The sequence below is a fragment of the Lagopus leucura genome, unplaced genomic scaffold (genome assembly GCF_019238085.1).
Source record: "Lagopus leucura isolate 7727_CA_CO unplaced genomic scaffold, USGS_WTPT01 Super-Scaffold_100004, whole genome shotgun sequence".
NCBI classification, from domain to species: Eukaryota; Metazoa; Chordata; class Aves; order Galliformes; family Phasianidae; genus Lagopus; species Lagopus leucura.
In genome coordinates, this window is record NW_024962264.1 from 69,091,696 (window position 1) to 69,116,457 (window position 24,762).

The 24,762-nt window shown below is 46.8% G+C and overlaps 1 protein-coding gene across 5 annotated transcripts in view; it reads left to right on the forward strand.

The window, feature by feature from the left end:
* Positions 1-24,762, forward strand: part of EXOC6B (exocyst complex component 6B) — a 246,067-nt gene that overhangs the window by 171,925 nt on the left and 49,380 nt on the right. For all 5 annotated transcript variants that reach the window (XM_042872008.1, XM_042872009.1, XM_042872012.1 and 2 more), the window contains 2 exons: positions 1,283-1,424; positions 11,146-11,219. In XM_042872008.1, coding sequence (XP_042727942.1) covers positions 1,283-1,424; positions 11,146-11,219 — 216 coding nt within the window. The remainder of the gene's footprint in view (positions 1-1,282; positions 1,425-11,145; positions 11,220-24,762) is intronic.

Genomic DNA, 24,762 nt, shown 5'->3' on the forward strand with positions numbered 1-24,762 from the left:
AAGGAAGGCAGGAGGTGCTGCAGGCACAGAGCAGGAACTCCTTGCAGCCCAGGAGGGGCCCATGGAGGAGCAGGCTGTCCCCCTGCAGCCCATGGGCACCGCTCTGAGCAGATCTCCATGTGTAGCCGTGGTGCAGCAGTGGATGTGGCCTGGAGGAGGCTGCAGCCCGTGGAGGGTTCCTGCAGGAGCAGAGCCCAGGCTGGGGCCATCCGTGTGGACTTGTGCTGGAGCAGTTCATGAAGGATGGGCCCTGTGGAATGGAGCTGTGTTGGAGCAGTGCTTGAAGAGCTGTGGGCAGCCTCTGTGGGATCTGTTTGGGGAGGGATCCCACATGGAGCAGGGGCAGAGGGTGACCATGAAGGAGTAGCAGAGATGTAATGTTATGGGCTGACCACTGCCATTCCCTAACTCAGGGAGAGGGTGGATGACGGAAGGTGCCTGTAGGTGACTTTTAGTTCTCACTGCTCTAATCTGTACTAACAAGCAATAAATTACCTTAATCTCCCTATGCTGGCTCTGTTGTTTTGCCTGTAACAATAGCTGGTCAGATATCTCCTTGTTCTTATCTCAACCTTTGCACCCTTTTCCATCCTATTTTCTCCCCCTCTTGCTTGAAGGGGGGGCAGTGAGGGAGCACTGTGGTACAGCTGAGCTGCCCATCAGGGCGAAACCACCTCACCCCAATCCTATCCAAGCCAACACAGCTTCAGCACTTCCTCACTGTGACATTTCCTTCTCCTTGTTCCTCACCTGTGTCTGGATGGTGCCACACAGCACTGGAAGTAGGCAGAAGAGCATCAGCGTGGGTTTGTGGTCATCACAGTGTCCCTCCAGCTCTGCAGCGTGGGTTTGTGGTCATCACAGTGTCCCTCCAGCTCTGCAGGGTGCACGCCAAGGAGCCTGCTCGTGTCCCTTGCTCCACAGACCCAAGTCATTTCTGCTGGCACCACGGATGACCCAACCTGGCGAAGGAGCAAAGCGCTCCCTATGCCGTGCAGGAAAGAGCTCTCATTGAGCTGAGTGCCTCCGCTGTTGGAATGGGATTTTGAAACTCATACTGTGCAGTGTAAATAAATGCAATTTGAGCTGTAGGCTGCAGTTCTGAGTTGTCGCCGCTCCCACCGTTTTAACCTATCAACCAGGTTACCTCATGCAATCCATGCAGGCCATCAAATGAAACAGGGCCTGTTGTCTTGTCCACAGTAGGATGTGATGGCGGGGGCTGCTTAGTGCTGTAAACGCGTGCTCCTGGGCCTTCATACATCTCCCTTTTGTTTTGCAGGGGAAGGTGGCACAGACCGCCTGCATGTCAGCATGCAAACACCTGTCCACCTCGCTGATGCAGCTGCTGCTGGAAGCCGAAGTGCGGCAGCTGACGCTGGGCGCCTTGCAGCAGTTCAACCTGGACGTGGAGGAATGTGAACGTAAGATGCATTACCATCCCGTTTTCCATTGCTTTCCTTTGCCCATTTGTATGCCAGGACCCGAGCCAGGGCAGTGCTGTGTGTGGTGCCAAGTGGTTGGGACTGGCAGAGCTCGCTGCTGCTGTCTGGGAGGACATCTGGCAATATCTTCAGCACAGAAGCAGCTCAGCAAATTCGAAGAGATCAAAGCTTTGCTGTTCCTTTTCTTCCTAAAATGCTTCGCTGATGCTTTCCAGATCATCCCTGCTTTTTGAAACGGAGTGTTTTAGAAGTGTGAGGATTTAGAGTGGGTAAAACATCGGGGAAGGCTCACAAAAATCAGTTCAGTTGTAACCATTTCAGAAAACAGTAACTGTTCTTAAGAAGTTCTGGTCATTTGCTGACTGCAGCCAGTTGTCTTCTCTATCTGCTGCAGGGAATTCTTTCTCAAAGCATCCCCTTTTTGCAATGTTACTGCTATGGGAAAGAGTCATTGTAAGCAACTGTTACATCTATTTAGAGGTGTGCATGTGAGCATGGTAAGGGCCACCGATGTGGCTTGCAGTCAACCCTGCTCATTTTAGTTCATCTAGCTAACATCTGAATACGCTCTGAAATCCTAAGATGTCTCTCAGGTTGCTTATTATCCTACTGTCTGTAGCTGTTAACAAAATATAGAACAGAACTGACAGAACACCTTGCTTCGTCCTATTTTTATCATTTAATCCGAGGCAGGGCCAGTACACTTGTGCACAGGATCCTCCCTCCCTTGTGAGTCTGTTTTTAGATGCTAATTGAAGCTCAGAAAGGGGAAAGGGGATGAGTCCATACCCACAGACAACTTCATTTGTTGGCAGCAACAGAGCTGCCGTGCAGTTCTTTCAGCCCCAGCTTCCAACCTACCCCCTGCAATGTCACCCAGCACCTTTGCATTTGGGAGGCTTGAGCATTGTTCAGTCCACTGGTGGCACTTGCTTTTGCAAGGGTGTTGGTGGAAGGCAAAAGCACAAACAGGGTTTGAAAAGTTTCTGTGTTGGTATCATAGAATCATAGAATGGCCAGGTTGGAAGGGATCTCAAGGATCATGAAGCTCCAACCCCCCACCACATGCAAGGCCACCAACCTCCACCTTTCATAGCAGCCCAGGCTGCTCAGGACCCCATCCAACCTGGCCTTGAACACCTCCAGGGATGGACGGGGCATCCACAGCCTCTCTGGGCAGCTGTTCCAGCACCTCACCACTCTCTCTGTCAAGAACTTCCCCTGATATCCAGTCTAAATCTCCCCTCCCTCAACTTCCAACCATTTCCCCTTGTCCTGCCATTATTTATCCTTGTAAAGAATTGACTCCCCTCCTGTTTGTAGGTTCGCTTTAGGTGCTGAAAGGCTGCAATGAGGTCACCCTACAACCTTCTCTTTTCCATGCTGAACAAATGACCACATATATTATCTGATTCAGGTAACCATGAACCAGAGAGGTGAGAGATGGTCACGGTGTCTTGGGACAGATGGAGCTGGGCATGTTCATCTCTTGGTGCTGCTGCCTTGCACTGAAACACATTTGGTGCTGGATGGGCATCTCTCCAGGGATGGTCAGTCTGGTGCTGCAGCAGGGCAGTGCCCTTTCTTGGAGAACACTGGCCAAAGCTAGCTCAGATACATGGCTGTCTGACAGCTTTTAGGTGCTTGGTATCTAAAGTCTGGAGAGAAGGGTCTGGAGAGACCTGACAGGAGACTTGTCCTTGTTGTGATAGGACAAGGGGAAATGGTTTCAGGTTAGAAGAGGGGTGATTTAGACTGGATATAAAGATGGAGTCATTTACAGTAAAGTGAGGCACTGGCACAAGTTGCCCAGAGAGGTGATGGTGCCCCAGAAAGACACCCAAGATCAGACTGGAGGGATTCTGAGCACTGATGGAGCTGTGGGTGTCCCCATTCATTGTAGGGAGTGAGAGCAAATGGCCTTTAAGGGTTTCTTCCAACTGAAACCATTCTGTGAGTCTGTGATTATGTTCTGTGATTGTGAACGTATCACAAAAGCAATGGCTACGGAAAACACTCAGCTTGATAGGGTTCAAGAAATACTTCAAGTGGATGAACATTTTGGGAGGAAGTGTATTCCAAATACTCATCTTTTTGGCTTTCTGGGTTGATAAGGATTTTGGGAGGAAGTGTATTCCATATACTCATCGTTTTGGCTTTCTGGGTTGATAAGGAGGTTGGAGTGTTTGCTCTTTAGATCATCACAAACCTCTTCATTGCGGAGTCTTCTGAAACGCTCTTTGCCCTGATGTGATTCCTGTTAAGCCCCACAGCAAGATAGTCTCTGTCCTCACTGGGAATGGTGTTGGGACCTAAATAGCTGGGAGCTGCCATTCCTATCTTTGGTAACTCCATTCATTCAGTGAAATGCACTGAGGGCGTCCTCATTTTGGCACTTAATGCTGTCAGACTATATTCTCCTGCCCTTTGCAGAAGTGTTGCTAATCATGCTCCAGTTTGACTGTAAGTGCTGAGAGATTAAATTCTGTTGAAAGGTCACCTGTAAGATCGTGTGGGTTCGATAGGGGCTGTTCTTTAACGGCTGGTCATCATTTTGCTTTTTCACAGTACTGCATGCAGAAGAACCTGGGAGAAGGATCAGCGTTTAATGAATCGTATCCATAGTTTGCAGCTATATCATATGTCACAATGCAAGCAACACCTTATTTTTCTTTCAGAAGTGCCTTCAGCCCTCAATTCTGGCTGTCTAATTTGTGTCCCATCAGCTGCACCGGTAGCAGCTGTGTTCTCAATCTGTGTCCGCGCAGGGACAGTCTGTGGTGCTGAGAATAATAGGAAGCATTTGTCATTAGAAATCGTTTCCTTCTTTTTCTTTTGGCTGCAAACAGACTCGTGACCCTGCAGTTTTCCACCCCGTCGGTAACTTGGGTCACTAAGCAGGATCTCCTCCCTGGATGCCTTCAGCGCTGAGTAAAACAGATGACAAAATGTAATCTAGAGAGGAGAGTGATGAGACAAATCAATGGAAACAGTGAATTAAGCATGGTTTGAAGGGGATGCAGCTAACGTACTCTATATAGGAGTAGATATAACACACATTACAAGAAAATATGGTTATGTACGCAACGTGTAGTAGCTGTAGAGGTGGGAAGGATAATGGCTTAAGCTTGAGCCAAGACATGGGTAAATTAATTCCCCAGACTCGTAGGTCCATGATGCAGCTTCTAATTTAGAAATGATCTCTTTTCATTGTAATGGGAATGGCTGCACAAGAAAACCTTGGGCTGAAGCAGAGAGGAGCAAACCAAGATGTGAAGTTTTGCTATTACTTGTAACTCTTTGTTATCGTTTGGCTTTTATTGCTCTTCTTATGCAGCCGAGAGAGATTCTCTCACCTCTTATTTAAACCTAGAGTGAAGTAAGATGTAGAGGTTAAATGAGTTGTCCAGAAAGACACAGTAGGACACGTCTAATTATGTCTCAATTTAGGAGTGTGTTCTGGCACCAGCCCAGGGAGCCAACATGAAAAGAGGGAGAAAAAAAACAACTCTGGAGGGAATGAAAAAAAAAATAGAAAAGCAACACAAATACTTCTGCGAACCTGGAAATAGAAGAGGGGATTCTTTTTTCAGAACAGATGTTTGCTCTTTAAAATGGCCTTGTGGTCTTACAGCACAGGTCCACAACCCAAGATTTCTTGGTACTTTTTTGTGATTGCTTCGTTCCCTTTTGCCTGGTTCCATGCTCCGCTCTTTTTGGGACCTCCTGGTGCTGGTGTTGGTCTTTCTCCATCTTCTTCACCTCCAGGGCAGTGGGAATCTGATGTAACAACTCCAATTTGGAGGTTGGAATAGAAGAAGAGAAGGGGAAGGCGGCTGCTCTCGCTCTTACAAAAGCGTTTCACATCTCTAACTGATTCCAGCGGCGATTGAGGCAGATTGTTTTTACAATATTTAGGTCATAAAATAAGCAGTTCCACGATCTCCAAAGCCTTTTAACTGCTGCTTTACAAGAAATTAAAAGCACCGTAAAATTATATTTAAAATTTCACTCAACTCCGCGTTCTCCTTCAGCCCACTCATGGGTGCAGTCAATAAAGGAACGCAGACGTGGCAGCCAGCTTGAGGAGCACTGAACCCAACACGAGAGCACGCCAACGTGTGCCTATATGGGTCCCTGGGCAGCTGTTTACCACCTCATTCTTGGCTGCCTTATCTGGCCCCAAGAACTTTCTCACGCGGAAATCCCATCGTCCGCTCGGTGCTGTGGGCAGCCTTCCCTCCCCCTACAAACCCAAAGCACAGCTGCCTGCTCCTCTGGTAGCCTTAAGTGCATCGTGCATTGGTTTGCTGGGGATGAGCGCTGTGTTTCTGGGAAGAAATGCCTTCCTTTTAGGATTCTGCACTTGCATTGCAAGGGAAGCAGTGCCTGGTGATCAGTGCTGTAAGCGTGCGCGGGTGGGAAGCACACAGCTGCCCATCACTGAGCTTCTCTTCCAGTGTCTACTGGAAGGGTTTTCCATCTCCCTTGTAAACTTGTTGCTGATTCCATGGTGTCCTCCAAATCTCTTCTGTCCTCTTGTTTCCTCTGCTGTCTGCTGCAATATTACAGATATCCTCCATCTCCAACACCTTCCCCTCTTCTCCTTTGTTACCAGGATGTTTGCTGATGTTTTCCCATCTTTGCCATCCTTTGCAACTTGAGGAAGAGAAAATGCTCCTGTCCACACCTGTTTAAATTAGACTTTGAAAGTATGACTCGGGTCCCTCCAAATCCTCAGCATTTGCTTTCATTCCTTTTCCTAGCAAATGAAAAGTAATGGGCCTCTCAGTGGAGTTACCTTTATGCTGTGTTTTAATGAATTGTTTAAAATATATGGAAAGAAGCTAACAAAGATTTCAGAAACCTTTTCACACAGTGCAGCTGGGTTTTATCTCCCTGTGGCCTGAGCTAAATCAGTTTTGTTCCACTATAACAAAGAGAGAGGAGGGTTTCACTACCTGGTCTCTTAGCTCCTTCTTGGCTTTTAGCAAGAATAGCTCTTTGGTTTCAAGAGCAATCCATTGTAATTGCTTGAGTTCAAACAATGTTTGGAACTCACTGGGACCACCATCCCCCAGCTCTGCACCTGCTTTCTCTCCCCACCCAGCATGGCACGCACACCACTGATACTTGATTCCATTTCTCCTATTCTTGTTTTAGTGGAGTAGAGAACTTCCCACTGATAAGAGACATCCATTGGAAGTCTTGGGTTTTGGGTTTGGGAACCTTTATGGATTCTGTGTACCTGTCCTACAGGATAACAGATCCCAGTGTTCCAATGCACAGTGAGCAGCCCCTGGACCACATCTCTATGCAATGTTGCAGCTCGTCGTTGCTCCTTCAGAGAGCAAATGATGGTGGTGGAGTCTTGTGATGTCGTCTGATGCTGCTGGGTGGATTTTGGATGGCTCTTCCTCTTCCTGCAGCCCTCTGAGATTCCAGAGGTGGCACTGAGCTTTGATCATTTGCCTGAGCATCTGGGCAACACTCAGATGTGTGGTCTGATTTTTGGATGGGCTTGTGTGGAGCCAGAAGTTGGACTAGATGATCCTCATGGGTCCCTTCCAACTTGGGATATCCTATAATGCTATGATCTTGTGATTTGGATGGAGGTATAAGCTCACATAAGCTGAACAAAAGTTGGGAAGAGAATAATATGTCCTCTGCCAACAGGACATTCCATCCTCCCATTGCCTAAACTCATAGCTGTCCCTGCTGTCCTTTTTTGCCTTTGGGAATCTCCAGTCCATGCAAACACTTGTTCTTCATCTTGAGAATCCTCGGGTCATTTTGTACCTCAGGGTAAGGAGCAAGGAGTCCTGTTGCTTGACTTTTCTAAGATGATCTTCAAAGAGTTTATCTACAGGCAATGGTTTTAAGACCTAGATTGTTCATTAGGGGATGTGGTCATAATTATTTCCCCTAAAACAAAAACTCTTTCAAAAGAGGTACAAGCACAAGTGGATATTCGTGGTTCACCTCAACAGGAGTTGCTGTAACCTCGATCCTGCAGGTCTGCCGTCGTAAATTCTGGCAGTGTAAAGTAATTCAGGGAAAATCTCACCCTCAAGATGATCTTTTTGAGGAATAAAGTAGCCTTTAACCACACAATATGTGTAAGGTTCTATCCCTATGCGTACAGTATACAAAAAGAGATTCCTCCAATTCTGTATAATTAATTTCCAGTGGATGTCTCTTTTCTTGTGTGTGTTTGAACTCTTTATTCTTTGTTCATTGTAAAGGGCTTAACGGTTCCTGTTCCTTGATTCTTTCATTGGTGAAATGTTTTGGAAGAGAGGTTAGAGTCCCTCTGTGACCTGCCCTGGGTGGCCCAAGCCTGTAGACCTTGCAAAGACATTACTTTTTTGGCCTGAACACAAGTCTCTCAAACCTTTAGCCTGGCTAAATGCTTTGTACAAACAGGCGCATACTGATCTGCTCTATTCTCTTGTGATTTTCTGCTCAAGGGGCTGTACTGTAGGTGGCTTGCTATGTTTGCCACTTGCCTTGGTAGTGGAGAAAGTACAATAAATGAATCCGACAGTACCGAGGCCAGCACTGTGCTTGGTCGTTCCGAGAAAATTATCCTGAAATCTGGTTGAAGAGATTAAAACCAAGAAGAACTGGCTGTGTCTCTCCTCTAAAGCTCTGTTCTCTTCTTTGTTTCTTTTTTTCTTTAAGACATTGTTTATTTCTCCATCCAAAATAAGTTTGTGGCATTGGTATGTAAAGTGTGACCTCTGATGACAGGAGGTACCGCTATTTTTGTAGCAGCCATGGGGTGAAGCATTGCATTCATTCCTCTTCTGGCTCCTTACAGTCCATTGCTGGAGCAGCTTTCTTCTTGCATGCAAGCCGTGGTCTTGATCTAATTTCTTCTGTAACATAAGTGATGTGATCTCATGTGTCATTTCACTCCATGGATGTCAAGTGCATTGTTAATGCCATAGAGACTCCAGCCCGTTCTTTTTATGAGAATTGCTGTTGAAGCAAATGTTGGTTAATACAGAGCACGTTCCATGTGCTACTGTTGTTATAACTTGTCTTGTTAAAGGGTGATATTACTCCATAATTCCCAGTGTTAACTCCCATAGGGTTGGTTAATAGGAGACTGCTGAAGGTGAGCTGTGGCATGGGATAAAATCCATTTATCTCACGTTGCTCACGAGTGGATGACAACAGTGGCAGGTTCACAAGTCTTTGAAAACATTTAAGATCAATTTGCAGGCGTTTTCTCGTTACTACTTGAAATTTCTGCTTGTAGGAAGGCCTTAAACTCCATGTGTACTTTGAAATAGATTCCTAGCAGCTGCAAAACCTTCCATCTAAAATAGAAAATTCTTTTCAATTCAGTCCTTTCAGGGTTTCTCTTTTCCAATGTTGCTTCAAATGTAATGGGTAACATGAGGTGACCCCATCTATAGAACGTGGGACGTAATGCTGAGCCAGCTTGCTGGGTATTTCAACCTAGAGACATTAGTGGTACAGAGAAGCCCGGCACAGATTCACCTCTCAAGAGGAAGCTGTTTCCCATATCTAAATGTTTTTAGCTTCTCAGGTACGTGCTTCTTCAGAGTAGAAGTGTTACAGGATTGATGTGGCTTTGGGGATAATTTTTCCAGATGAGACAGTGGGGTGTACAGCGAATGTGTAAAGATGATTTATCCCTTGCAGAGCAGAGTCAGAAAGCTTGTCTCACTGTTGCTTTGTGTGAGTGTGCTGGTTGAGGCAAGCTATGCTCAAACTTTATAGCAAACGTACGTAAGCAGTTAGAAGTAATTGAAATAGTTTTGGAGGGTTAAGCAAGAATTCACTTTGGACTGTCCTCTGCCCAGTCCTATCCTGTGCAAAAGTGACAGAAGGCCATGGGAACAGCTGTGGTTGGGTTCTTCTGTCTTTGGGTCATGCTTTTACTTTCTGCATCTCAGTGAACACTGCAAAGGTGAGCCATCATTTCAGTTGTAGAGCCCTTCTGTTGGCCGAGTGTATTAAAAAGCAAAGCTGTCAATGTCTGGAGGTGGCCTCAGTGCCCTGGAGGTGCTGCTGTCTGTACTAAAGGATGTTCTCCATGCTGAGATTTTAATGTAGGGTGATGCCAGAAAGCCAGCAAGAAACACTTTTCTGGTTTCCAGAAATAAGTCAGTTAAGGAGCAGGTCTGAATCCCTGCTAATTCATTAATCTTCCTTATTAAAGCCATATGACTAAGCTGCCACAGGAAATCGGTGGAGATTTGTTTTCCTTCTTTTGAGGCATTTGCTTGAAAGTGAGATGACTTTAGGGAGGCGAAGTATACAAGGAGAAGACTTCCTGGCACAAAATGACTCTTCACAGGGCTTAGGGAAAGGCTTTGTCCACTGGTACCTTTGTGCAGTCATGGAGACAGAAGGGAAAATCCTCCTTTCTCATTGCCGAGCCTTCCCCATTCCTTCATTTTATGCAACTGCAGGAGTGTTTGCAGATTCTTGAATGGAGAAAACGAGAATAGTTGAGCAATAGTAGGCAGTGGCATTGTACAACATAAAAACACGTTGTATTGTTATTGTGTGTTTTTCCCTCCCTTCTTTTCTGCCATCACGCTTTGTTTCATTTCCTGAAAGCTCTCCATTCCAGTATGTCGAATCTTCCGTGTCTCCAGGAGCAGCAAAACTCAGCCTATAGTGGAAACTCCCTCTTGAGTCTTTCATGGCGTCGAGTTGTGGCTTCACAAGTTAGGTCCCCTTGGTGATGAAAAGTTGCATGGAGAGCAGAGATAAAGCCATTATTTCTGTAGCTAAAGAGGGCGAAAACTAAGGGAAGTTGGGCAAAATCAACCTTGGACACATCTTCAAAAGACACACTTGAATGTATGCAGTCATTGGCTTCATGAGCGCTACCAAGGAAAAGCTGTTAAATGGCATGGAAGAACTAAGGTCCTCTAACATGAATTTGTTAAAGTCCCCCTTGGTGGCTTTAGACTTGGTTTAAATAATGAATTGGAAGACAAATAAATGACTTAAGTATGAAATTTTGGCCAGATTACATTGGAAGGAGGTAAATGTGGCCTTGAAAATATTCTCTTCGCTTTCGAAGCCAACGTTATTCAGTTGTCAGATGTCTTCATCCAAAATAAAGAAATATGCCACATAATGGCCGCGATTCTTCCCATTTGGGGTGGCTGTATGCTGGCAGTAGTGCTCCATACCAGATAATGCAAATAATCTGCTGCCGAATAATTAATGATGCGGCCGGGCATATTTTTTTGATGAATGCTTATGGAGCCTGGTGACAGGCGTGAAATTAGAAAATTCCTTCAGTGCCCTAAAATATAAATAGCTTTCGGAACTGAAAAGAGTTTCAGAGCTGAAGATTTTATTGTGTCGAGAGGAAAAACTTTTCCACCCCCATCCCCCCCTTTCTTCTCCGCGAGTTGTTTGTCCATTCACAAAACAAATACTCTGAAGCCCAGTACGGCTCATGGGAATAAATTTCAGGTCGAATTAGTACAGTTTCCTTGCTGTCAGGACGGTGGAATTAATGGTGTTTTGATGACACGAATTTTGAAGGGCGAACAAAGAGGCTGAAGGGAGGGAGACATGACTCCTTAGAAGCGCGGTCCTCCTCTCCCCCAGCCTCTCTTGTCTTCCCTGTCATCCGTCTGCCAATCTCCCTGTCCATGGTTAGTTAAAGGCGCTTTTTATCCTCTTTTCTTTCCCACAGAGTTTGCCAGATCCGGCCCAGTGCCTGGGTTCCAAGGGGACACGCTGCAGTTGGCCTTCATCGACTTGAGACAAGTAAGTCTTTGTGTTTTTGTTTTTTGTTTTTCTTTTAAGATGTGTGACTGAAGACCATCAGGTCTTAAGGAAAGGGAGAGGAGGGGAAACGGCGTTGGTGATTTACGCCAGAGACCTATATTCCCCCCCCCGGGCATTCCCCCGCCTCCCTGTGCCCCAAACCACCTCCTCACTCCTTGCTCCTGGAGATGGCGGAGGTGAAGGGGACTGGTGGGATGGGGAGAGGGAGAGTGAACCCTGACCCTGTCCGGCGGGGCCATTGTGCTCCCATTGGCTTCTGTGGCCATGGCAGAATGATATCGGCGCGGCTGGCACAGAGCAGGTGCTGCGAACAGAGAAGGCACTGATGCAGAGACCGCCTGCTCTGAGCATTTTTGTTTGCAGATAATGCCTGGAGAAACGTTTGGCGAGCAATTTGCATTCCGGTTGGTGTGGGAAGGGTGTGTGTGGTGCGTCTGCCCTCGGTCCTGCTCCCCCTCCCTGGTCCTCTGTGCCACTGATGTCATAAGTGAGTGTCACTTGGCCACGAGTGATCAATTGGGCTGCTGGAGAAGATGGTTGGGCTCCACCATCTGTGCCCACCTCTCCAGGGGCCCAAAGAGCCAACTTGACCATAGCAGGTACCGAGACATTCGTAGGGCTTGGCAAGCCGGTTTGGGGAAAGGGGCCATTGCAGTGAGTCATTTGTTAGGGCTGGAAATGGGCATTATGGATCCACTAGGCCGGGGGGGAAAAAGTGAGGTGGTCCTGTCATCTCTTGGCACTGAAGATGGATGGGTTGGATAGAAAGTCTGAATGAAGTAAGACTCAATGACTGATGCTTCTCTCCTATTAAAACAATCTTTTTTTGTCTGTTAAACCCCCCTGGCTTTGTCCCTCCTGCCATCATGATGCAGTGCCTCTTGTTTTCAGAGTTGACGTAGTTTGCATTCTGAAAACTTTCGGGTGCCGAGGGTATTTCTTAAATCTGCATAATCTCTTGTATCGATGATCTCCTCACCACTGTGACTCTGAGCCACACTGGAGCCGCTTTTAACCCGTAAAGGTTTGAGAGCTTCTCTGAATCCAATTGAGGTGCAGAGCAATCCATCATCCAATGACACTTTTGCAAGGCAGCGATAACTTTAATAGCATTGGGATACTGTGTGGGTGCCCTTCGTACTCCAGCCTGTGAGTAAGTACCAAATTTGTTTGCAGAACGTTCAAGATAGCTCTGCAGAAAAGGTGCGTGTTATCACGGCCGCGTGTTGACATTTTTATCTTCATTAGCTTCTTGGCACTTTATTGACTGCAGTACGCAATGCGCTTGCAACCTCCCGGATATAAGGAAATGTGGAGGCTTTGGTTCTTTTCCAAGCACGAAGACATGAATGTGGGGATTTTGAAGAGGAAAGCTGTGGCTTTCTGAAGAATGAGACGCCGTAAAAGTGCTCTGTGAGGTTGAGCTGCTCTGAGCCAGTGCATTAGCAGCAGGCTGGGATGTGCAAAATGTTTGTACGGCTCATAAGTGCAGAACGCAGCCAAATGAATTCGGCTCAAGCAAGGGAGAGGCTGAACAGTAGCCCTCTACCATTCTTCCTCCTCTGTCAAATGTTCTCCTTTGTACAGAACATTTTCTTCTTTGTTTAGGAAGGCAGTCCCACCTTTTTCTCACATTTGAAAATTATGGCCTTTCTGAATGTTGCAAGGAGCAGGGGAGGAGCTCAGGCCTGCTGAGTGCCAGGTGAGAACAGGAAGTCCTAGATGTTCTGCTGGATAACAGCAATGCTCGTTGGTGCCAAGGATTGTAGCAATAATGGACAACCTCATTCCTGCAAGTAGAGCTCAGTCCGCTTATCGCTGCTTTACTGAGATTAGTGACCACAGGAGGGTTGGAGATGGTTCCCAGCTGCCTCTGCCATACTGCTGCCCTGACCCCGTGGCACAGAACGTGTCACCAAGCTTTGGGTATCTGCGTGAAGCTTCATCCACTGCTCCAGGACTGTCAGAGATCTCACACTTCCACCACCATGGAACTTCTAATTGGGCTGCGTCTCCAGCTGGGAGCTGGAGGGTGAACAGGTGGATGGAGGTGCAGCAAAGAGAGGTCTTTACGTTTTTATTTGCTTTGCTTTTAACTTGTTCTCTTTAGGTTCTTTTCCTTTGATGCCACTGAATGTTAGCACAGAGTTGACATAGAAAAATGACAGCCTTGCCATGGCAGGGGGTTGGAACCAGATGGTCTTTAAGGTCCCATGCAACCCAAACCATTCTATGATTGTCATCCTAGGAAGATGTTCCCACTTAAAGTTGGAGGAGCTCCTGCATAGCTGCTGAAGGAGTGTTTCCAGCCTGAAATCCATACAAGCTTTTGACAAGGTTAAAAATAATTTCAGGTTTGTGTTCTAGGTAAATCTATAGCCACCTTGGAGCAATCGTGCCAATTAGCATGGTTCCACATGAGCAGGGTAGCTTTGCTGTGTAGATAATTAAAGTAACCAGACAGAAAACACTCACTGTAAGACAATTAAAGAGATTCCTCCCTTCTTTCCCACTGTATTTCAGTACTATTAACCTTGAGCTACACAAAAGCAGTTCTAGATACAAGAAAAAATTCAAAGTATCTTGAGATTAAGTTGCTTTAAAATGAAAATTATTTACTAGCACAATAAAATGTAAAATGGAAGAAGAATGCAGTGATCGGATTTGATTCTCAAATACAAGATCCCTGTAATGGAAAGTAGAGCTATTAAATCTTTCCTAAGTGACTTAGGCACTTGGGTGCCAATACCACGGCATGCCCAAGTGCCACTGATGAGCTCCAGGGTACTCCACATCAGCCCAAGTCTGCACGTGCAATGAGTTCCTTGTTCTCACCGCAGCCTTCTGGCCAGCTGGAAGTGTTTTAGCTTTTCATTTCCATGGGTTTATTACAAGCAAGTTGGTTGAAGAGGAAGGTTTTATATTTGTCTGTGAAGTCGCTGCAATCCATGGCCATGCTGATCTCTCCTAGAAGCCAGATCGACACTTGTGGCCGCCCGCCAAGGAAAATCTGTCTCCAGCGCTCGAAGAATTTCACTCTGGGCTCTGGCAAGGGAACATCCTAGCTGCATTAGAGCTCCTTTCTCGAGGCCTCTCCTTCTGTCCAGCAGATTGTAAATCTGTGTGTTGAATGCCCACTGGAAGTGCAAACTTTCTGCATGGAGGCGATTTGGAGCCCTTATCCCAGAGACACACGCGTGAGGGATGAGGGCTGGGAGGTTCCGCTCTTCTGCTCCATCATTTTTGTTCCTCTTCTTGGTTGCAGCGGGATGGCGCTTGTGAATTTGAGCATCAGCTTTACAAAGCCCAGCAGTGAGGTAAGATAGGCAAACACTGGTTTGGGTGTGTAACAGCTGTTCCGCTCACCGCTTGTCAAATAGCAAACATTTTATGTGCTCTTTTTACTGTGTTTGAAAGCCGGTTGTGGTTACTGTGGGTTTGTGTTGGATGTCGGCCAGCTGCGTAATGAGAGGTCTCCCTCCGATGCATTAATTTTTCCCTGTTACCTCTGATAGGGATGCTCGATAGAAGAGCGTTCCCCTCAAGAACACAACTCCCTTCTGTCCCTGCTACGTGCTCCATTCACCTTCCTCTCATACAAATTTTCTGTCTCTTCTGCATTGTTCACATATTTCGTGGAGGTTTTTTTTCTATTTAGGAGATGCAGTATAAAAGTTTAGGCAGGAGTGTTCAGCTTTACAAAATGTGTGCTTGTTCTTTCCTTGTTCCTGTCTAAATTTCTCCCATTGACTTAGGAATCATCTTGCCCATTTTGGCTGTATTTGGTTAGTGGGCTTCAAAGGTACAACGACCCTACAGATTTCTGGGAAGATATGAGCCAAGATATTGGAGAAAAGTTGGAATGCGAGCTCATCCTGTAGACTTCAGAGATTCATAGGTCAGGTTTGAGGGAGACCAAGGGGAAATCTGGACTTCTTGATTCAAAATGTTTCTAAAGAATTGCCCACTCTGTTGCAAGGATGCAGTGGTGAAGGTTGCTGAGAGATACAGTGATGCTGATACTGGGGATACCCAGCTTAGCTTCAACCATCAGATGGTAAATGGAGTTCTTAAGACTCCATTTGATGTGGTTGTTGGCTGCTTTAAAGGCATGGTAACCTGGGACTTCAGTATCCATTTCCAAGCATGGTGGCTGAGGGGAAACCCTTGTAAATCTGGTCTAAAGGGCCAAGACCTAATAGGTATGTATGCTGTGAAATGACCCAATGAGGCTGTGGCCACCTCTCTGCTCTAAGACAACTCAATGGCAGGAAGATGGAGCCAACCCCTCCAAGAGTTTCAAGGCAGCACCCAGCCCAGCATGCAGGTTTGTTCCCACCAGGCAGGAAGCTGTGGGTTGTTGCTTTTGTTTTTGTTTTTTTTTTAACTTGTGTTTATACTTTGCAATTAAAGGCTTCCCTGCCCTGTTAAGATAAGTGAAGAGCAGTGCGAAAACAAGACGTTGGATGAACCCTGGAGCCAGGGTTCCTGTGCCTGCTGAGATAGGGACTGCCAGTCCTATGAGTGTGCAGCGGCGTGGAGGGGTTCGTTAGGTGTCAAACTGGTTTGGTTTATTTTTCTCCACTTGTTTTGCCAGGAGATGCAAGAGAAGTTGAAAATCGTATTATAGGGAGGATCAATTAAGTTAAATATCTCAGCGAGATGTCTCTGCTCCGCATGTACTTGCTTGTGTCTTTGAAGCACAGGTTTCTGTCATAGGAGGAGTTGCAGACAGAAGAGCTGTGCTTTAATCATTGGATGCAGTAAGGCAGAGATGAAAAGGTGACTCACTGGTTTCATCTCATCTACTTCCTTGACAATTGCTTTTTTCCACCTCCAAGTTGTTCTGCAGGCAGCCGTGCCCACCGCCTCGCCCGAATGTCAGCTGCTTCACCAACACGCACTGCACGGCTCTCCATCAGTGTATCTCCATCAGTGTACACTGGTTTTTGAGAAGCACTCTTCTACATTCCAATTTCTGGTTGTCTTTAGCATCCTTTGCAACTTTTACCAGCCCTTAGGTAGAAGAAGAGGTCTGTTGAGGGCCGTCCCATGCGTGCCCTTTTGAGTGATGTCAAGCAAAACATTGGATTCTATAAATCTTTCATTGCAAATGTCATCTTGTTCTTGTGCAGTAAGGAAACGGGGTGTGAAGACACATGTTCCAGTTGCAGCCTTCATTCTTAATTACTTGGCAGTGATGGGTTTGAGCTGGTTTTATCGTTACCCTTAAATATAGGTTTTTGCTGTTGAGATTATATCTCTGGGCTGTTAATTACTTTTGCTGCTCCTCTCCGAATTCCCTCCACTGATTGGTATCTTTTGGATAACGCATCAGCCATTATTAATCATGTTCATTATGGCAGTGCCTACAGGCCAACTAAGATCTGCCCGTTTTGCTGGGTCTTGTGCAAACACGAAGAAATGAAGAGTCTAAACAAATGGTGGAGCCCAGAAGGGGCAAGCTGGATGCATCTGACGTGGAGCCGAGCAAATTATTGCCAATGAAGTGGTATTTCGTTGAATAAAACCCATGAATGGGATAAATGCTTTTCCAGGCATCCAGAAGCCGTGGCTGCGCCGATTTCTCAGAAGTGGAGATATCATCTCCTTCACCCCCCGTCACACCTCTCCACTCACACAGACCCAAATTAGGCTGGTTTTTCTAAGTGCCCAATTGCCTGGGGAGACCAATTTCAAAGCTGTAGTCTGGTGTTAATTCATGGTGGACCTCAGTGCTGCTCCAGCATCATGCTGAATCTCCTCTCAAAAGCTGTCTGTGTGAAGTAATACGCACAGGGGGCTTGGAGCTTGGTGATCCTTGAGGTCCCTTCCAACCCAAACCATTCTGTGATTCTGTGATAGTTTGTGTTTCACCTGCAAGCAAGGTGTGACCTGGGCCTGAGCTTCAGCCCCTGAGTTCACCACAGTACGTTCACCTCCTGTGTCACCACTCTAAATCAAATTCTGTTCCATTTCCACAAGTCAGGGAAACCCAGTTTGTTGCCATCCCCAGTTGGCAGTGTCACTGGGATGCAAGATGCTGTCTCTTACCTGGTAACCACCTGAACCTTGGTTAAAATCTCTTTTGGAACCATTGTGGCACATCTAAGAAGGAAAAAGAATGGTGTGCTAGAATGTATTGCTACCTCCTAAAGCTCAAACTTTAGGTTTTTGCAGCCCTGCTCATCCTCTGTGCATCAGAATGGTGCTCTGTGTTGGAGACCCATGGCAGACATCTCAGGGCAGGATGGGGCTCTGGGCAACCTGACCTGGTGCATTATTTAGTGGTTGGCAGCCAGCCTGTGGCATTGGGGTTGGAACTAGATGATCTTTGAGGTCCCTTCCAAGCCAAGCCATTCTATAATTCTATGATTCTAGGAACACCGAGGCATTTTTTTTCTGCACTCTGGTGCATCTTTGTGTGAATGACCACAGAGATGTGCTCAGACACGGATTGTTGGGCAGGCATTGCCCAGGGAGCCATGCTGAAATCCCCCAGACAGCAGCTAAACCCATTGCAAGAGGATCAGGAAGGGCATTCCAGGGACTTGGCCAAACCACCATTTTTCTGGCTTGTTAAGCTCAGGCTATGGTTTTCTTTAATGCCTATAAACCAACAGTATTTGAAAAGGGCACATTAAGTAATTTATTTATTTTTGAATCAGTGTTAAATGCCTGACTCACAAAAGAAGGATGGTTCAAAGTTTGTGCTGAAAATCCAGGCTGCTGCTCGCTGTGCGCTGCAGAAAGGGAATGGGGAAAGGGAAAGACACACAAAGGCATGAGCTCAGGGTGGATTTAGAGCCTTAACTCTGATTTTTCTTGCTTTGGTGAGTTTCAGCTAGTCTTAGTGGTACTTTAAACATACCCTTTTGTAGTTCAATTACATTAAAATCACCCGGATCCCAGTCCATTCAGCTGCTCCAGCTCCTTCAGAAGCCATCATTCTTGATCTAGGAAGGATGCATTGGTGTGCTGAGGAGTGAGAGAGCCTGGGTGCTCCCCAGAGCCTTCAAACATAAAATCAGGAGTGCAAACACATTTTGTTAGCACTTCTCGTACGCAGAGAACACTGCCTGGATTTCTTTCATTTAGGCATAGCGATGGAAATATATGGTAGCAAACAGTGCAGCCTCTCAGATGGGAGTCCACAAAGAACCTCAGCCAAAGGGGACTTTGCAGCAGATTGGGAACTCATTGCAGTTGGGTTTTATTCCTGTAAGACTCCACCGTAGGTCCTGCCTGCTCCTGGGCACCTCCAGCCCTTTCTGGGCCCTGCCCTGCAGCAGGTTTCTGTTGCTTCAGGCATCTGCTCCGAGCCATAAGCAGCAGGAGCTGTGGCAGGAAGATCTGCTCCCTGCTGTGCCCTTTTATTTGCAGGAGGCTGAGACATGCGAGCAGGGAAAAGGATACCTATGCGTTATAGGGCCTGCTTTCACCTTTAACCTGCAGGCTGAGGTAGGGGTGATGGGGAACAGAGAGGGCCAGAGGTGGCTGCCCTTAACCCCGAGATCCCCAGCAGTGAAACCGAAGCCACTTGGGCGATCCCAAGTGTCGCTCTGAGGCTGGGAAGGAAGAGCTTCGCTGCCTGATTGGAAATGCCATCCATAAAGAAGCCTTTATGAGCCGCCTTTCCTGACATCCTAGCTTCACCTTGTGTGGTGCGGGGCTTTGGGTTTTGTCTTTCATTTACAAGCCGTCCCATTGCTGCTGTGAAAGCGAAGAGCGCGTCGCTTGGCCTGAGCCTGGCTGGGTGATAAAGCACTCTGAAGCCATAGGGAAACAATATCCCACTGCATCCCTGTAACTCGTCTCCCTGGGGTGTCCCAGGTGCAGCTGGGTCACTGGGTGATGGTTTCAGAGCCAGGAAATGGGAGCCTGTCGGTGGGGGGACAGGTTGGATATTAAGAAAGGGTTCTTCTCATTAGAACAGGCTGCCCAGCGAGGTGGGGGAGTCACCATCCCTGGAGGCGTCCAAGAACCATAGAGATGTGGCACTGAGGGTTAGTGGGCATGGTGGGGTGCATTGGGGTTGGACTTGGGGATCCCAGAGGTCTTTTCCAACCTTAATCATTCTATGATTCTGTGGTATTGCATGACTCGAGCGATCAGCTCTCATGCAGATCCAAAAGCCACCAATGGTGTGGTGAACATCTAGGGGAGGTTTACAGGGCAAGACCTGTGGTGCTCTTGTCCATCAAGGCAGTTGTAGAGAAGCCTTCAGTACCCTGTCCCATCCAGGAATGAGGTATTAATTGCCTTGAACAAGCAGTCTCAGAGCAGGCTGCTGTCAAGACTCTCCCATCGATTTTCCCATTTGATTTAAGGAGTGCGTGTGTTGGCTAGCACTTATGTCATGCTGCACACATTGATTAGGAGGCTAATAAATGAGATAAGGTCTGTGGGGAAAGGCAGGTGGCTGGTGTGTAAGGGCCCAGTTGGCTGAGAGAACTTGTCCTGTGTGTGCTTCAAGGCAACACATTGGTGGGAATGACAACAGCCCTGGAGCAATCAGCAAGAGTAGAGGAGTCCACCAGATACATTCACAGCTGGGGTCTCAGGGCTCTGTTTGAAGCTGGCTTTGCCATTATTCTTCAGCCAAGGATTCACTCCCAAAGCTTGCTTACTTGAGGCTGACACACCGCACATCTTGTACAAAAGCATCAGCCCTGGACAGTTGTCATTTTAATGATGAATTGACAGCAAGGTGGCACTATATAGCAAGGAACATTACAGTGTGATTTACTTCTCTATTAATAAATTCCCCCATCCCGTGATAAAAATAATAGTTTGCATTCCTATCGTCTGTATTGATTCCAGGTCACATCAGTTTTTAAATAGAACACAAGAGTTGTGGCTGTTAGGTGAGTTATTTACCAGATTAACTCTTACTAGGAGAGTTGATTTGCTGGTAGTGGGAAGTTTTGTGCTCTTGCTCTGAGTCGATACCTCAATGCTTGAGTGCAGTTTCCCTTTAGAATAGGTAGGGAGTGGTGCAGGCATCCAAGTGTGAATGCCTGACGTTGGCTTAGAAGCCAAAAGGTGTCCCAGACATCCACAGGATGCAAGTAGACAGGACATGGGCACAGAAGATGCTTGTGCCTTGCTTGGATAGAGCTTGTGGTTGCCTTTGGGTGCCTGAAATGACATTGGATGCCTCTGTTTAGGAAGTGAGCTGCTGTGTTGTGTGACTGGAGGTTGGTTTGTTGCACCTATATCAACATCTGTTGTAGTGTCGAAATCAAGGTTGGATGTGATGTCTTTGATGCTTGGAGAAGGAATGGAAGGGGAAATGGGTTTTGTTCTAGCCCATGGGTAGTGTTGTTCCAGCATTAAAAAGACACAGGAGTGAAGCAGAAGTACTCAAATCTGACTTTCTAGCTTTGCATTCCTGCCTAAAATGAGTAAAATGAGAACTCGATCCTGGAAACAACAGACTTCACCAAAGCATCAGGGACTTAACAAGCATCAGAACACCAGTGTGCAATTCTGATGAAATATTAGAGTAAGTACTTTTATTATTTCCTGGGTTTACTACATATCTGAAACGATGTGTGAATTTACAGGTGGTGTGTAAGACCAACTGAGTGCTAACAGAGCTCTGGTGTGCTGCATTGCATAGGGAGGAAGAGAGTAATTAGGCTAATGGTCTTTAATTGATAAAGATTGAGTTCCTTTTGGAGTAGGAAGACCTCCTGACTGGGCAATGAGAGAAAACAAGGTGAGAAAAGAGCAGTACATCATAGAATCACAGAGTTGTTTGAGTTGGAAGAGACTTTTAGAGGCCATCTGGTCCCACTCCCCTGCAATGAACAGGGACACCACAGCTCCATGAGGTGCTCAGAGCCCCATCCAGCCTGACCTTGAGAATCTCTGTGGGGCACCCACCACCTCTCTGGGCAACCTGTGTGTTTCAGTGGAAGTAGCTCACCAAAGAATGAAGCCAAGTGGCTGAGCTCCACTTTGCAGGTTTGGCCCTCTACAGGGACCCTTACGTTAGGATGTGCCTTGCAGGGTGAATGCAACCCAAAGGGCTGTTGAGGTTCCAACTGGGATTTACTTTCCTCTGCTGTGGCTGTAGCTTCTCTTGGGACAAAGCAGAAAACAGTGATCTCACCTGGCTCTGTTGGGGTCAAGCAACAGAGGAGCCCTGAAGTCTTATCCCCTCCTTCCCTTTGCATTACTGCTGGCTTTTGAGACCGCATATCTTCAAACCACGCCAAGCGCAGCCCTCACTCGGGTCGTGTGCTCATGCATATTCATCTCTCTAGCAGGCTTCTCCTCCTCCATTCATTGAAATTCTCCCTCTCCATCAGGCCCCGCCGAAGGGAGTTCCCTTGGGGGTGGATTTGAGTGTAACAGCAAGCTGGCGTCAAGTCTCGTGGATCGATACTGTGCATGCTTTCAGTGTTTGAATTACCACCATGGTCTGTTGGTCTTGGCTTAGGCAAAAGAATCCCGGTGATGAAATGACACTCGATCTGGAGTTTGCCAGATAGTGTAAACAAGCACATTAGTTGGACCGGATAAGCATGATAATTGCAGAGCGAGGCTGTTCCTTGAATGGATCTATTAAAGTCAGCTTCAGGGAGCTGCATCATCCTGTTACGCTGCTGCAAAGAAAGGAGGAAAAAAATCAAATAGCTATAGCTGGTGGATATTACTGTAGGATAGCTAAGCCTCCTAATCTGTTCTTAGCTCCCTGCTGAGCTTGTGCTGCTATGGGATGTTGGGTGGTTTGTGGATCAGGGTGCTGCTTTCTTGCTCTGTGTTGCAGGAGAGCTGGGTGCATGGGGTTATGGAGCTGTCATTGTTGGGGTTTTATCTCCTGTTCCTGGGTTCAAGTCCCTCACTGATCCCATCAGATAAGGAAAAGCATCATGTGCCACATGTGACTTTAAATGTGAAAAGGTCTTGCAGAGAAGTGGTGGGGAGGTTCAGATACTTGTTCCCTGATGTCCACTCACATTGGATGAGAAACAGCACTGCCATGGGGAGAAGGGGTTGTCAGGAGGTGTTTGAGTTGTTCTGACCTGAGCTTGGAAATTCAGCTGTAAGATTGTAATCACAATTCGAAGAGCTGTGGACCAGCTTTGAGGCACAAAAAGAAAATTACACTGTAATTCTAGATGTTAGCTGGCCTGGCTTTGTGACCCATCTTAATGGCTGATCTGTTGGGATTGCTGTTGCTGGCTGCTGGGCCGTGCATCACCAGGAACCTTCATTCCTCTTGCTGGAGCAAATCCTGAGATCATTCAGCAGAGTAATGTAGCTCTGTGACTTGATTCTTGCTTTTTGGCTAACTGCTGTGATCATTGGCTAGTCAAAGTCTGGGCTGTAACTTGGTCTGATCAGACATGGAGGTGACAGAGCTTTCGATTCTGATGCTGGTTGGGAGTTTTGTGTCGCTGGTGGTGTTCCCCAGGGATTGGCACTGGGTCTGATCTTGTTCTACACCTTCATCAGTGACTTGGGGGAAGAGATAAAGTGCACGGGGTCTTTAGTGAGACCTGGACAGGTTGAGAGTCGCATGAAAAGGAACTTCATGAGGTTCAACAAGGGTGAGCGTAGGGTCCTACATCTGGGGAGGAATAAGTGCATTTATCAGTACAGGTTGGTGACTGAGATGCTGGAAGTAGCTGCAGAGAAGGAATTGGGGTTCCTGGTGGGCAGAGGTTGGCCAGTGGTTGACCAACATTTGACCAATGGTTGACCAGTGGTTGGCCAACAGTTGACCAATGGTTGACCAGTGGTTGGCCAACAGTTGACCAGTGATTGACCATTGGTTGACCAACAGATGACCACAGGATGACCATGAGCCAGCAGTGTGCCCCAGTGACCAAGAGGGCCAATGGGATCCTGGAATGCATTGCACAGGATGTGTCCAGCAGGGCGAGGGAGGTTCTCCCCTCCATATCTGAAGGGTGGGGGTCAGGGGAATGGGGTCAGGCTCTTTTCAGTGATGCCCATCGCCAGGACACGGGGCACTGGGCACAAAGTGAAGCCCAGAGAGTTTTGTCTGAACATGAGGAAGAACTTCTGGACTTGGAGGGTGGCATCTCCCATCCTCCTGTGCACAGCAGTCACATCTGCCCAAGTGGAAGAGTAAATACTGCTCCGATCTAATCGCCTTAAATGTTCCAGAGTGTAATACCTTAATTTGGTTGCTGACATTACGGCTGATGAGGAAATGATGTGCTAATCAGGAATGACAGCGATGGGAGATAGGAATCTTTTGTTTCAAAGATGAAGCGAACCCGAATGGAGCCATGTGGGGTGTGCCCTAAGCAGAACCAGTCCCTGCAGCTGACTCAGAGCAGGAACCCTCCGAGGCTGTGCCTTTCTGCAGATGGAGTGACTTGCTCTCATTTAAACCTGTTGCTGGCCTGAGGAAAATCCATTCCCAGAATATAGCAGCATCCCGGCATTAAGTTGTTGTGATTACATAGCCAAGATTTGCTTTTATTATCCTTTTTTTTTTTTCTTTGGGGGCAACTTGGAACCAACCATACACAGCCTGCTCTTGCACTGTCCCTCTTAATGTCTAAAATCTGGAGGGGGGTGGGAATCCTCCCTGGAATGCAACCCTATGCAGAACTGCTTTGTGAAACTGTTTGGAAACAATCGCTTCTGCAGGAGTAGGAGCTAATTTGAACAGCCAGTTCTGTCCTTGAGATTTACATTCCGGGATGCCAGAGGAAAATAGCAGGCTGGAATTTGCTTCGTGTTTGAGGTTAGTTTGAAAGGAGTCCGGCACTTTTCTTGAGGCTGGTTTTATATAGCAGCTCGCAGTGGAAACAGTTTGTCTTTTATATTTTTAGGTGAAGGGATTTCTTTAAGGTCAGACTGAGTTCACACTGCTTTCTGCTTTGCCCTGATGGACTTTGGGTTTGGGTCTGAACTCGTCGTGTAGCCTCTGGGGTACATTATTCTATATGGTCTGGGGAGCAGGTTGAGAAAATACAAATACACACATCAGTTCCCAGTTTAGGGAAGCTGCTGCTTCTGATTTATCCCCTCAAACAGGGGAAGTTCTCTGTGAGCATCACCTGGCAAGGCAGTGCATTGCCTTGAAGAGGAGCGCTGCTCGCAGGCTTAATTGCAGATTCTATCAATTAGGGTACTTAATGATCCCTCTGCCGTTCAGCTTTCTCTGACAGGCTGCAGGAAGGATGCAAAACGCGTGGCTGCCCTGTCATTCCCATGGGCTGTTCCTAATGTTACATCCACACGGTGATGATGTTTCCAGCACCTCACAGCCTGCTAAGAGATGCTCCAAGCAGAAAGCAGAGGAACCCTCCAGCACAATACAGCAGTGTATTTTTCCCTAAAGATGATCATTTCACATAAAATTTTCCTGTGGTGAGAAAGTTCTGCTCTAGCGAAGAGATGGCATGGAATGTGTGCAAATGTGTAGATAAATATATCTGAAGAGGTTTCCCAAGAAAAAAGAGTGACTTAATGGGCCGTGGAAACAATATTCTTTTAATTAGAATCATAGAATCGTTAAGGTTGGAAA